Raw genomic sequence first — 14,926 nt, forward strand, 5'->3', positions numbered from 1 at the left:
AAACCCAAAGAACCTGTCCTTTTTAAGGTACATTTGTATACTGACATACATTTATGAAATGTAATAAAATAAACTTACGTCTGATTTCATTTTTTTCCACTTCCTTCAATTGCTGAGCAAATGTAAGTTGACTGTCTGATAGTTTCCAACTTTTGTAGAGTACCACTGCCTGAATAATGTACTTATGAACCTGAAAAAAAAAAAAATAGTTTATTGACTTCTTTTGGTTATGGGGCACTAGGGTTGTGGGGAACTAGAGAAATCTGCATATTAATAAACGTTAAACAACTATACAGACGAGTAAGCAAACATGGTATGTTAAGTGGTAAGTAGTACATTAGTTAATATACTACCATATGGTTAATTATATGTTTGTATCAATGACTCAACAGGTTGCACTCTCACCTTTGGTGCTAGGAAAGTCAGAAAGCTGTGGGTTCTATTTCTGGTGTGGGCACACAGATTCATAGCCCAATACTGACAATGCAAAACAGTATGGCAACTGGGACTGAACACCCTTTAGATAAGTGTTAAATCAAGGCCATACCTGCCTGTGTTGGTGGTAACTCCAGTGGTTGTTAAAGATACCATGATGAAGAGCAGAATAATATTCCAGCTGCTCTAGACACATTTCTCCCAATTAGTGTATGCATTGTTCTGGGTCTCCTCAGTAACACAGTCATAGATTCAGTGGATGGGATGGGTCTACTTTTAATTACTAATACACACTGTTTGCTTCAGCTGTAACTGTGAATGCAGTATCAGGTTTCATTTATGAAGCAGTGATCTTCTTGTGGCTTAATAATTCAGTGTTAGTACTCATGCACTATTGGTACCTGCTGATAATATCCCCTAACATCATGCACCCAGGAAAGCCCCCTCCCTTTGCCCCACCTTAGTTCCACCTCTGGGTTCAGGTAGAATATAGCAAATCCCCAGCTATTCATATGATAAGCAGTTGTAACTACACTGCCATAGAAAATAGTCAGTTATCATTAGCTGACTACAGAGATCTGTAGAGGGCATCTGAAATTGTAGATCACACTATTCTGCTGTGAGCTCTGCAACAAACTTCAATCAATGATGGAATTATAAAATATTTCACTTTTTACCTCTCAAAAAGAATGTACAGGATGACCAGCTAAAACAACTCCTCTGATACAGGCACACACAGCTGTAGCACCAACGGCTCTGTCCTGGGGACACTGTTATTCTCTCTGTTTAACAGCAGCCAGTAAAAAGATCTGACCTCTGTCTAGTGCAGGTAATGAAAAAGTAATTGTTGTTTGTATAATATTTATTTATAAGTATCTCAGCAACCAAGGAACACAGACAGAACTGCTTAGCCTCATATGAAAGGTCCCAGCTAGGAAAAAAAATGCTGCTTGTAGTATGTGTGCAACTCGAGTTGTTGCTGAGCTATTTTAAGTTGTTTACAAATTACTACAAACATGATAGTTAATGGGTTTATGTCACTTATAAAATCCATTTTAAGACCTAGAACCTAAATAATGCTACAACTATAAAAAGAGTTTGTGTCGAATAGTTTGCCAATTTCAAATCTTTATTAACTCCTATGGCTCCAAAAATATGAGCATTTGTTTGAAATCTGAGGAGAAAATTTGCTTATATCAAAAAGCTTAGGCTCAGCCCATCGGAATGAGGCAACAACAGATTCACAAGCTAAAGGTTAATGCATGTTTTTGTTGATTTTTTTCTTTTTAGGTGCAACTGGATTTGATTGGGGAGTGCATATCAGGATCCATTAAGTCAGGCACAATGGTTAAACTGCTTACCTCACAGACATAGATACAGGATTTGAGTCTCACCTTTGGAAGGGAAGTTGGCTAGGCTTAAAATGGCCCAAAAGGGCAGCTAGCCTAGTACTTAACTATGAACCTACAACAGTAAGCATTTTAAGAAAGGGGGTTGGTGGTTAGCATAATGGTTAAAGGGGAAAAAACACCGAACAGAATAATAAACTAACACCAGTAAGGGCTGGCTAAGAGCAGAAACAATACTAAATATAAATTATGTTCCCACACAGCAAATAAACTGTATAAAATAAAGCAGAAACAGTTTAAATTGTGATAAGCCTTGTTATACAGTGTAATAAACAACAGCACACGCAGTCACAATACCAAGTACAATTCACTTGTCTAGACAGTAACAAAAAATTCTATGTATTTATTTTACATTTGTTTATCATTAGAGTCTGACTAGGCAGGTTGCCCATTTTCAGTGGAGGCCCGGGGAGAAAAGTTCCAAAACAGTACAATAGTAACAATACAGAAATAGTCACATATATTTGCAAAATCATACATAGGAATAAACAATAGAGAAAAGTATCATACAGATTGGCAATACAAAATGTACATATACAGATATACTTAAAAATACATATAAAATGTTTATGAGAGAAATTCTTTCTAGAAATTAGGATAGAAAGTAGTAGACAGGAAAATAAATCCTTAACTTCTTTAAGGAGTAAGGAATTTAGGAGGGAGATGAATCCTTACTCCTTCAGGTATGATTTAAATCAAATGAAACACTTGACAAACGGACAAATTAGTGTATGTATCTATATATACGTAGCATGTGCAGAAGCCTTTATAAGGCATCTGGAATACAGTATGATATTGGATCTCGTGGGAGGTTAACCTGGGTCTGAGCAGTTATAAAACCTTCAATCAAAAAATCAAATACAAGTCTTTCAAAACAGTAAATAAGCATTTACTTAGATATTTCCTTGCCAGAAAAAAAAAAATCACAGAAAATACAAATAAAGTAACTCAATAAAATATTGATTTAGCAATGAAAATGGCCATAGAAGTGCTGAATCTGAAGTAAAGATAATAAAAATTAAGAAAAAAGGTAAAATAATGCTATATTTTCATGTCAGAATTTCAAAATGAAGCAGATAAACAACATAAACAATGAGCTCTTGCTACCCTGCTCTACATGCACATGACTTTTTCTGGCATTCAAATGATACCACAGAACTTCAGTTTTCCAGCACAAGTTATAAAACACTAGAAAAGCCCCATAACTGCATAAAAGCAGTATTACATGTAAAATGACACAATAGCTTAGAATTCCAAGAGGTATTAACAGCAGTAGTAAACAGCAAGAATATTAAAATAAAAAGTTAAAACACACAGCTTATCTGAGGCCAAAAGCTGCAGTCCACTAATACAGGCTGTTGAGGAGATTCAACTACGTGAGTCCTACTGCTGGCATTAAAAGACTGAACAACTGACTCTTAGTGACAGGAGCTAGGCTTCCCCTGATGGAAGGAGCTTATCCAAAACCATATCAAAGAGAGTCACAAGAGGGGATTCTGAGCTCTGGAAAGCTGGGATTGTGCAGGCACATTGCCCATAAGCCAGTGAGGCAGTGTTAATGCTGACCATCTCTTTTTCAGAGGAAATACGATAATTTAATGACTATACCACATTCATGGAAAAATTACAATGACATTTGACTAAAAAAAGTAAAGCGCGTTATTTGGATAATGGATAAGGCCAATAAACTCACAGTCTCACCCCTGCCAGTTATACTATAATTGCTAGAAAAGTACCCGGAATATATTTCAATCATTCATACAAGCATCTTTAAAAACTGCTTAATATTTTACCATGCTCAGTCACAACTCTTCACCTAGAAACCATTCCTTCAATTAAATGCTGCAGTATACCTTGCAGATTCAGTGACACAGTGGTGCAGAGGGTAGAATTATTGCCTCATAGCAAGAGATTCTCAGATAAGGTGCCTTCTGTGTGGAGTCAGCATGTCTCATCCTGTGTTTGTGTTGGTTTTCACAAGGTTCTCCTCTTTTCTCCCACATTGCAAAGACATTCAATAGTGGACTGGACACTCTTAATTGTCCAGAGGTGACACTATGTGCATGTGTGTGCATATGTGTGTGTGGTATGGAAGAACAGCAGTGTCAGGCTAGCCACCCTGTTGATGTGATACCCTGACCTCATGTGCAGAAATGGGAAGATGTCTGAATCTATTAACTATTTACACTTCCATTAATTAAATAACATATAGAAAGCTACTGATGAAAATATTATTTGTTAAATATATAAATATTCATATTAAGTCTGTCTCTTAAAAAAGCCTACAGAAAACTCCTGATGCAAATTTTTAAAAGATTCACATATGTAAATATGTAGAGTCACCTTGCTATAATTTAATTGTTTGAGTACTTTTGGCTATTTTGCAATGAAATATAAGTGTTTCTATAACTGTTGCTGCCTCTGACTCTGGACATTTCTAGAAATTGTTTGTGGAGCAGTTCACCAACCTGGTTAACAACCAACAATAAAGAAACAAGAAAATGAATAATTTAAATCCAGTACGGGTTGGCCCTATCTGGTGACAGACTTTGACAGCATTAGACTTTGACTCAGTGTTTAGTTCAAATAGGTTCATAGGTTCATATGTATATGCTAAGCTAACAGCCACTAGGGCCTGTATAAGCCTAGCCACACAACCCAAACCAATTGCATTCCCTTGAAAGATATGTTTCTTAACTGGGATATTTTAGTTAGGAGGTTGCTAAAAAGTTATGTGGGACGGTATGTTAGTTAGGGAATGTTTACTGTCAGTCTCTGTCTATAAGAGACACAGGGGCTAGCCTAGGGATGAATTTATGATTATCCACCAAATGTTAGTTAGGGAACATTTACTGTTAGCCTCTGTCTATAAGATACATGGGTGTGGGGCAGCCCAGGGATGAAATTTGTGATTTCCCATCCAATGGCCAAGGTTAGATTTGAATAAGGTTAGGGACACATAGATGTGGAGCCTGCTCCAGAGCATGAGGAATCTTTGAGTCCCATATCTGTCTCATCAGCGTCTTCTATTTATGTAACAAGCACAGTTCATATCCCTGGATTTAGTGTTTCTGGTGCTGCTCATTTTGCTGATATGCAAAAGCTCCATCAGTGTTGGATCTAAGAATGCTTTATATGCCAAGCATAGATCACTTTTCAACAACCTATAGGAAACAAATATAGAGGCGATCTGTATAGGAATATGTGTTAATACCCTGGATTGTCTTGGTGAGGAACCACTGTGGGCATTCCAACTGCCGCATAAGCCTAGTCAAGTATATGATGATGGCAGCATTGTGTTCAATAATGGGTCTGATAAGGGACAAACAGACAGGTACTATAACTTCCTAGTATATGGATACCATACCCTTAGTTATAAGTTGAGTAACGTAAATGATTTTCCTACTACCTTGGCTACGTGTTGGTCAAAGGCCAAATTATTGTCTGCATATGTTCCCAGACCTCTAACTACAGGCTCAACTCTTAGGGATATTTTATCAATGGAGTAATTTACCTGGGTAGACATTTTTCCAGAGGACAATCTAATGCACTTCTTTGGATTGAGGTTTAATCTTTGACTTTGGCGCACATCATTTATCTCTTGCAGGATTGTTAGTGCCATGTCATTTGTGATATCTCTCAATTTGCAGTTGTCTGTGAACCTGGTGAGCAATAGGCCCTTGCCATTAGCCTTGATCTCTGAGAAGTAGATGCCAAACAGGACTGAATTCAGCATGAAGCCCTATGGTACTCCACTAGTGACTTGCCTCTTAGTGGAGATGGTCTCACCAATCCTGACTTCTTTGGTACTATATGTGAGCCAGCTGGCAATCCAACGAGTTATATAGGGATATATGGCTAGTTCAGTAAGTTTGTCCTCAATACCTGAGTGAAGTATTGTGTTGAATGCTAGGTGGTATGCACCAGTTTCCCTTCATCTATTGTCTTGGTTATCTTCTCAAAGAAGTCTGTCAGGTTAAGTAGGCATGACTTTACTTTGACAAAACCAAATTGGGGTGGGTCTAGTGTCTGTAGATTGCCAATGTATTTGCTGATCATTTAGATGATAATTCATTCCATGTCTTTGCATATTAGCCTAGTCAGACTAATGAGTCTGTAGTTTCCAGGGTTGGATGATGGTTCACCCTTGAAAAAGTGGATAATGGTTGCCATCCTCCATTTGCCACCAGTTTGCAAAAGTATTTATTTGTCTCTGATATAAAACCAGCAGGTAAAACAGTTAAAACAGCAAATAAAATTCAAATCAATGTAAGCAATTTCGGGTTATTATCCTTCTTCAGACAATGCATTACTGGTAAAGACAAATATTTAAAATTCTTGACAACCAATCACTATTTAATACTAAACCCGCCTTTTTATAAGGGCAGGCTTAATGGGAATGACTTCATTGAGGCCAGGAAACCTATGGGCTGTCAATTCTATGATCCACCTAGTTTCCTCCATTTCAGTTTTATTTACTATATCGCCCCCTCTGTTCCCTTTCATTATAGTCCTAATAACTATAAACTTGAAATAAACCTCACCCCAGTGAGGCTGTGTTTTTAGCTACAGTGAGCATCACTATAACCTGCTCCCTGCTGATAGTATGTGTGTGTGTGTGTGTGTGTGTGTGGGGGGGGGTTATACTGGTAGGAATTTCACAAGGGGGGGCGGGGGAGTGGGGGGTTAAAGTTCGAGCTGAATTTGTCAGCCAGCAGACTCACAATATCACCCTATTCATTGAAGGTGGTACGATTTACTACTAGTTCTGCACACTGCTGCATGTTACTTTTGAGGTTTCAAACATAGCTGTAGAAGGCCTCGTGGTTGTCTTCATCCTGGATGCTCTCTTGACTTCATAATTAGCCTTGTTGGATTCAATTAGTCCTCTTAGTTTCCTTTTTACTTTTATTAGTTAGCTCTTGTCATTATGAGAGTTGCTCTTTCTGACTTTGGTCACGACTTTTCTCCCTTTGTTATATATCCTGTTAAGATAAGGATTCCACCAGTGTGGTTTGTTTTGGGCTTATTCTGACAGGTACAACAGCCTCTAGGCATCCACTTACACATCTGTACAGTGTTTCTGTGAATATTTCTGCATAGGCTTTTGTGAACTCTGGGTTAGGTGGGGCATTGAATTCTGACAAACTGTCACATAATAGGATGTAGTTTGCTTTAGAATTGTTTCTAACTGTAACAGGTTTTGCTGGGTTTTCAAAGCAGATATTTATTTTGAATGAACAGCTTTGTGATCCAACTTCACCAGTAAGGACATGACAAGTGGGTGGAACAATGCTCTTCCATACTGGTGACAACAATGTCCAGTATTTTTGAACCTCTGGTTGGAGTGAACACTAACATGCCTGCAAGTTGAAAAAGTACTTCCCAGTCTAAAGAGAGGTAGAGTTAAAGTATCTCATGAAATGAGTGTTTGATTGGATGGAGAATGCCTCCAGTAGGTCTAGATAAGAGTTGTAGGATGCTTGAGACAGATGGTTACATACAACTTGCTAAAATATGGTAAGAGACTCTATCTAAGGTGATGTGCACATGGGTGAACTCAAGGGTATGATCCATTTTAACCAACCTTGAGGTGTACTTGTTGCTAATGTAGATCAAGACAACTCCACCTTTAGTTCCTGTCAATGCGGCTTGTGATCTAAATGTGTGGAAGGCACTGTAGTCTTGTGTTTCTGGAATACTTATTGTGGCTTTAAACCATGTCTCGGTAATGGCACAGATATCTATATTCTCCAGAGTAAGGACAGCTTGTAGGGTGTGGCATTTCCTGTTAAGGCTCTTAGCATTGAGTACTAACACCTTTAGATTCCTTTGGGTTTTGTTTGCTATGTCAGTAGGTTTATAACTTTACCATTGCCTAAAAAAGGCTCTGAGGGAGTAGATAACATTTTAGCCAAAATTCGGAAGTCCAGGGGGGACAGGTGCAAGCTATCTTTGGCAAAGCAAAGTGGTGTGTTAACCATGTCCTCCCAGGCTGACAAATATTGAATAACGTTGGCTTGACACCAGAAACTCATTCAGTTGTTAAAGTCAATCATTTTTCTGTTCATAGTGTGGCATCATCATTAGTGAAGGTAGAATGCTGTTCAGTGAAAAGCACATACCAGTCCAGGACAAATATTCAGAAAGGTCTATAATGTCTCTCTTCATATAATCCAGAAATTTATGTCTCAGGTCATTTATGCTCACCATAACTCTCAAGTGTACAGTTTTTGCAGAATATTCAGATTTTTGCCTCAGATTTTTGGGATGTTACTCATAAAATTGTGTTTTTTTCTGGCAAATCACTGCCAAATCAGTGAGGACTAAAGTCAGAAAATAATCACAGTTATTTGAAATTCAGACTTTATACCCTTCAGAAAATTCTTGTTCATGCAAAACCTGTTATTCTATCAACTTTCTAAGTTTGTAAGAGCAATATTTAAAAATTGTCCCTATTTTTGGGCCTTTTTCCCCCCATTGTTCACGGCTTTGTCCAGACTTATTGCTCTAAGAGGTTGAGAGCAATGATGCTCACATGGGCTATGATAGAATCATACTATTACCTGAGATGCGACGACTTGAGGGCCTGTGCAACTAAATATAATTTTCTCCTTGTCTACTCTTGATAGTAGATTATCTGTGTGTTGTACAATGCAGACTCCTATGACAACACTTCTGAGTAAATTGTTTGCCTGCCTTATAAGCTTTGTTTTCGAGGGTCCACTGGGTGTAGGTTTATGTGCAGTGTTTAGTGTTGCTTTTCTTGTATGCTTTAGAGATTGCTGAGGATAGGCATTGCTCTTTGCAGGCTTAGGATGTCTTTCAGATTTGAAGAGGTTTCTTTTTAGTGCCTCAGCATAAGATGGTCTATGTGCCTTGGCACTATGTATGGTGAATGTAGTATGTATGTATGTCTTGACAACCTTGTTTGCTCATGAGGTTTTTGCATGTACCTCTCTTGCATACTGTGTTGGCTTCTTTATGGATTAAAAGGTTGTCAGTTAACATGATAAAACTGCTGCATTGTCTCAGGATGCCTACATCTACCAAGCTGGCTATGGAAACGTTTAGAAGGAGCAGATCCATGATGTCTGGGTCTGTATTGGGATGGGCTATAAAGATCCGAGGACTGGATTTTATGCAGGTTTCCTATGGAGGTCTCTAGGGTTAGGAACTACAGTTGAATAGTGCTATGATATGGTATTAGACAGTGCTAAGATATGGCATTAGTGCTATATGACCCACAAACTAGCTGCTCTCATCTTAACTGTATGCACTGCATCACTAAATTGCAGGATACATGTTTATAGGTAAATACTAGGTTATCAGTCTGCAGACTGCTAAAAGCCTAGCCAATAACTAGAGGTCAGAATCAAACCCTGTACCTTGTATTTAAGACCGTAACCATTATATCACTCCCCTCTTTACAGTCCTAGTAGTACTAGTTATATAGGTTACCTTCTGTATTTTCCATCTCAGGTAGATCAGGCCACTAGATGGAATACACTTGTCCTCTTAATGTAAAAGCATAAAAACGATTGCTTGAGAGCATATGCTACTGCAAAACAGCTTTAACAAACTAGCTGTAGAAAGGGATTTCAAGTCAATTAATTAGCAGTTTGAGCAAATGCAGTAATTTCAGCCTTAAATACAGATAAATGCATGAATAAAACAAGAAGTCAGCGGTTGATCACTAAAATATCTGCTGGAAGTGCAATTTGTAAGTATAAGTACTCAGCTTGTGTCTGGATGGCACATGGTGAAAGGGAATCAGTTCAGATGCACAGCTGACAACACCAAGTAATGTAGGAATCAGTCAAGAACCTCACAGACACACCAAATTTATACAGGTACTTGAAAATGAAGTATAGAATTCCTTTAACATGGCCAAAATTGCAGGAATGGTGCTGAGCTTGCACTGTTATGCCTAATGAGAGAAACAGTGTTCTGAATTACTCTTAAACATGGCAGCAAAGTGAGAACCAGCTCCTATTTAAAGTATATCAATGTATATCATACCTTACTTTGCTGTTCTCAGCTATTCTGTGAAACTACAGAGTGCTTCTCTCCTAACAGGAGTACCAGTGAGACACACATACACCACTGCTTGCTATGTACACTATGTAACATTCACAAAAGCTGATTGGTTTCAGTACACCACGCTTCATTGCCACAGCCTACGTCTCTGAATCATAGCAATGAAAACAGGCATACTGAACATATTATGCAAAGTTGAAAACTGCATCTATGCAGTCTGTGTACTATGTTTATGAATGGCCACATACTTTTTTTGAAAAAGTTTCCTTTCATCGAAGAGTGAGAAAGCTGGTACCGCTGATCAAAAATCAGCTTGTTGAACCTTACCAGCTTTCTCACAAGGAGACTGAGGTACAGGGAGGATCAAGGAATTGACCTTTCCTCACTCTAGTGATCTCAGAGTTGGTATATATATCATTATCAGGGTATGTGGGGGTGTGGGGGGCTTTCTCCCCTGCAAAAACATTGGCTTAGTGTCTTCTTTTGATCCTTTGTGGATTGATGTTTTTTGCTTTGACCATTTCAGGTCAATGATTCATGTGTCAATATTTTTGAAAATCAACAAAATGTTAAGCTTCTTCATGAATAACCCAATTTATTTGAAGATCATATTCCTTGTCTATGGATAAATGTGTGTAAGGCTTTTCAACTATAGTTTGAAGCAAATGTTGTTAGTGCCTGTAATGGAATAGAAATGAGAAAAACATCCACAGGGTATAGAGACATGATATGCTGTGAAATCTGTGTATTCTAAGTAATGTATAAATACAATGTGCCGTTAAGTATCCCAGTAGAAAACTGAATGTGTGAACCAGAAAGTATCTCAATAAGGCCACAGTGCTAGTGGGATATCAGATAATGCTGTCTTGTTCAACAGCTGCTTACTTACCATCTCATGTATGTCTGTAGTTGGCCATCATGTGACTACAAAGTGAATCTGAATCCATCCCTGAGAATATAGTGAATGGTGCCAAGTGGAATTACAGCAGTCATCACAGCTTTGACTTTTTGTGAGATTTTTGTTAGTATTCAGTCTTGTCTTCCAAATACTACTGTCCACTTCATTTTCAGCTTGTGGGGAACAACATTTAAAATCTACAATGCAGCAATTTAGGAAGCAGGGATTATTGCTATAACAAGAGAAATACCATCTGAATGTATGGAGCTGGAGTCCCATAATTAATCCAGCTGGGACAGCCTCTATGGCACTACACCACCAGGAGCAATTTTATCAGCGAGCATAATGAAAATTTCAGCTCTCCCATTTGAAAACAGAAACTCAAAAGAAAGAACCAGTAAACTTATATTGTTGGTACATTTCAATAACTGGCTAACAAGTGCACTGCCTGGATGCCAGCAAAAAAGAAAGTCAGAGAATTTGAAAGAAAATCAATCACAAAAGGTGGGGAAAATATTGACTGGGAATAATTCTGCAACTGTTCAGCAAAAATTAGTGCAAGCTCCTGCTTTGGTGCAAGACATGACTTCCAGGAACCTAGAGGAAAAATAAGTCAAATGGATTCAAACTGATTAAAATAAATGAAACACTGATAGAGTATATCAACTTAAATAACAAAAAGCTTTGAAAAAAATGGCAGCAGCTTTAAACAGATATTCAGATGAGGTGATAAAACTGCAAATATCATTGGTTGAAATGAAGAAAAGGCTGGCTGAATATGAGACTGCTCAAGAAGAGATGTTTCAAAAAATAATATGAACTGTCCAAAATGTTCAACACTGAAATGTCCTTTTCTAGTTTTATCAGGTATAAAATAATATCATCTGCAAATAAAGCCAGCTTTTCTTGACTACAATACCAATTATATCCTTTAATTTCTGAGACCCTTTCTATGCTATTATTTATTTATTTATTTATTTTACATTTGTTGACTAGGATTGCCTGACTGGGCTGAAGAGCCTTTTTTCAGCAGAGGCCCGGGGAGAAAAGCTCCAACATATTATACAATTTTCAGTATAAATTAGCATTAAACAGCAGTGTTACAGGATTATTACAAGGCATTAAGTAGCAATACAATGTTATACAGTGTCAATAATCAGGAGTATAGCATAACTATTTCAAGATGCATAAAAAGAAATATGTCATTAAGATGAGTATAGTCCATCCATTTCAAATGTTAAGTCCCAAAAAGTTTCTGTCTCAATAAGTATAAAAGACTGAATTTCTTGAACTTTAAAACTCAGGACAGTTACCAAATTGTCCCATACACAATATCTATCTATATAAAGTGTCATTTTTTGTTCTTATTCTCAAAGTTGTCCTTCTCTTCTTTTAAAAACAGTTTTACTTCCAGTTTGTCGCTGCTCTCCTTTTATGCCTGGTTGTCAATGCTCTATATATTTTAGATACTGCATTATCTGCTGCCACAAAGCCAGACACCTCATTTTGCTGCTGCTCTACTGTTTTGTTTTCTGTCACTACTACATAATTTGTAACTGCAGCATTCTCTGTATTCACATCACCTGGTTCCTTTTCCACATTACCATCCTCAGCATTTCCAAAAAAATCATCTACAATCTCACCCCATGAAACAGCAAAACTGCCACCTAGACTACCCTGCTCAATTCTTTTTAACAGAACACCATACACAAGCCCTCCTGATGCCAGTTCTGTTATATGCACCACTTCAACAGACTCACTCACTTACTTCCTTCTCTGTGGAGACAGCTAAACATTGCTCATTTGTAACATCCACAGGAATCTTTGTTTACATTCTGAAGCTCCATATTTAACATTTTTTTCTACAAATTCTCACTTTTCACCTCCAATCACTCCATAGCTTTGTCTTTCCTCCTCTTCCATACTGCTGCTTCTCTTAGGCCTCTTCCTTGCTGCTGTAGGAACTTTGCAGTGCCATCTAGTGGCTCCAAACAATAAGGGAAGTTCTTTGATGCCCTGGTCAAATTTCCCCTAGCTACCTCAGGACTCCCCTGAAAAGAGGCCACTAGCGTAATGGAAATAACAAAAGATAGATAGATAGATAGATAGATAGATAGATAGATAGATAGATAGATAGATAGATAGATAGATTTCCTTGTGGCAGATTCCTTGCCTCCTTTAATACCTAATGCCCATCCTCAGAAAACATTTGCCTGAGAGGAGTTAGAATTCTATCATCCAGGCTGTCAAATGTGAATACATTTGGTGCTGTGGACAACCCAAAGGCCCCTTTTCTGTGTGAGTAATTCCATCTTGGGAGAAGTTTGTGGTAATTACCCTTGGCCATTTTCATCAGAAGGGAGAACAACTATTGTATAGGCCAAAAGAGGGTTATCAATATCACCTCTGAACAGCTCTAAAGAACTCTGGTTATCAGAGGAAAGTGAAGAAGGCATAAAGGAACATTCCTTTCCATTGGAAGGAAAAGGTGTTTGCCTTCCAGGCCTTTCTGCAAAGAGTCCTGAAACACAATTTTTCTGTTGTCTTCTGCAAGGAGTTCTGCAGCAAAATTTTTCAGTTGTCTGTTGTGAACGGAGGCAAAAGAATTTACTTGGGGAGTCCCCCACAGGTGGATAATCTCCTGTTAGTGGAGCATCCATTCATGGGAACCTGTCCTGGTCCTACTCAGTGTGTCTGCCACAGACACTATTTGACTCTGATAGAAACTAGGTAGCCTGCAACGAAAGGCTCTGCTGTACTGCAAGTTCTCACATTAACATGACTAATTTGCATACAGGATAGAACCTGGTTCTCCTTCACCTGTTTATCTACCACATGGCAGTGGTGTTCTCTGTGATTACCAGAAGTGGTCCTGGAGTCCACAAATAGCTCAGGGTTTTGACTGCATTTAGTACTGTCATCATTTTTTTTTTTTATGTTTATGTGCTTCCTTTTAAAATGATGGTCCCAAGGACCTTGTACTTTGATTCACTTGGATTCAGCCCCCAGGCAAAGTCTGAGGCATCTGTAGTTACATAGTGAGAAAGGGCTAAGGGAGAAATTGGAAGACCTGTATTCAGAGTTAGCTGGTCTAACCACAAGTGAAGTTCCTTTCCGACAAAGTTCTGGAAAGACAGAAGGTGCTGCCGCTGTGTCCAGAATGATTTGAGAAACCACTGAATTGTTCTCATATATAATCTGGTTAAAGAGACCAAGAGAATTGTAGATGCCATGTACACTAATATCCTGAGGAATTTCCTTGCTGTTGTCATGGTTTGGAAAGAAAGACTAATGTAAATGCTTTCTGTAAAAGGATATTTTCTCCCGTGGCAGGAATACCCTCATTTTGAAGTGTCTAGCATGAGTCCAAGAAAAGTTATTCTGTGGGAAAGACTGAAAGATGATTTTTCCAAACTCAGCTGAAAACCTCGGTTATGAAATAGATTTCTGACAAAGAACAAAAAATCATAACTCTTTTGAAAAGAGAGCAAAAATAAAGCAATTATCCGAGAAAGGAAACATATGGATGCACTGTAATCTGCAAAAAGAAATCACTGGTGCTATGGACAACCCAAAGGATAAAGAAGGAAAAGTACAGTTGTGTAAGAAAACTTAACAGTGGATGTTCAAATGATCACTGTTTCAAGTAGCCTAAGCTATATTGGTTATATCCTGTATAGGATATAACAGCTGGCCAGCTGCCAAAGCTTCAGTGTACCTTCCACAAACCTAAACTGTTAGTCAGCTTGAGAAAGTTTGGGTGCCAAGCCCTTTGGAACTTTCATGCAAATGAAAGAGTGAGGCTGAGCCCTGACAGGACATTGCTAGGAAAAACAAAAAATTAGTGTCCACACCTTGGCATAAAAACACACCATAAAGCAAAAGTGCTAGAAGGAGGGAGAGAGTGGCTGCTGCAGCAGTGATCATTCAAACATCTAAGTTGTGCTAAGTTTACATATACAACATATACAACTGACTATGTTCTTCATATTGCTCACGGATGTAGTAGCCAAAGCTATATGGGTAGGTTACTATAGCTTAGAAAAACTGGGAGGTGGAGAAGAAGGGTCCAAGAGTCCATGAAGAATGGTCCTAGTACAGCCTGACTTAGATCTAGCTTGTAGAGCATTGTAAAGGTATGTTC

The 14,926-nt window shown here is 38.2% G+C and overlaps 1 protein-coding gene across 1 annotated transcript in view; it reads right to left on the bottom strand.

Moving 5' to 3' along the window:
- ADGB (androglobin) overlaps positions 1–14,926 on the bottom strand; it is a 4,124,629-nt gene that overhangs the window by 721,258 nt on the left and 3,388,445 nt on the right. Inside the window, exon 30 of the mRNA XM_044074542.1 lies at positions 79–190. Coding sequence (XP_043930477.1) covers positions 79–190 — 112 coding nt within the window. The remainder of the gene's footprint in view (positions 1–78; positions 191–14,926) is intronic.

This window comes from Protopterus annectens, chromosome 1.part0, assembly GCF_019279795.1.
Source record: "Protopterus annectens isolate FY-2018-M chromosome 1.part0, PAN1.0, whole genome shotgun sequence".
In the NCBI taxonomy this organism is placed as follows: Eukaryota; Metazoa; Chordata; order Ceratodontiformes; family Protopteridae; genus Protopterus; species Protopterus annectens.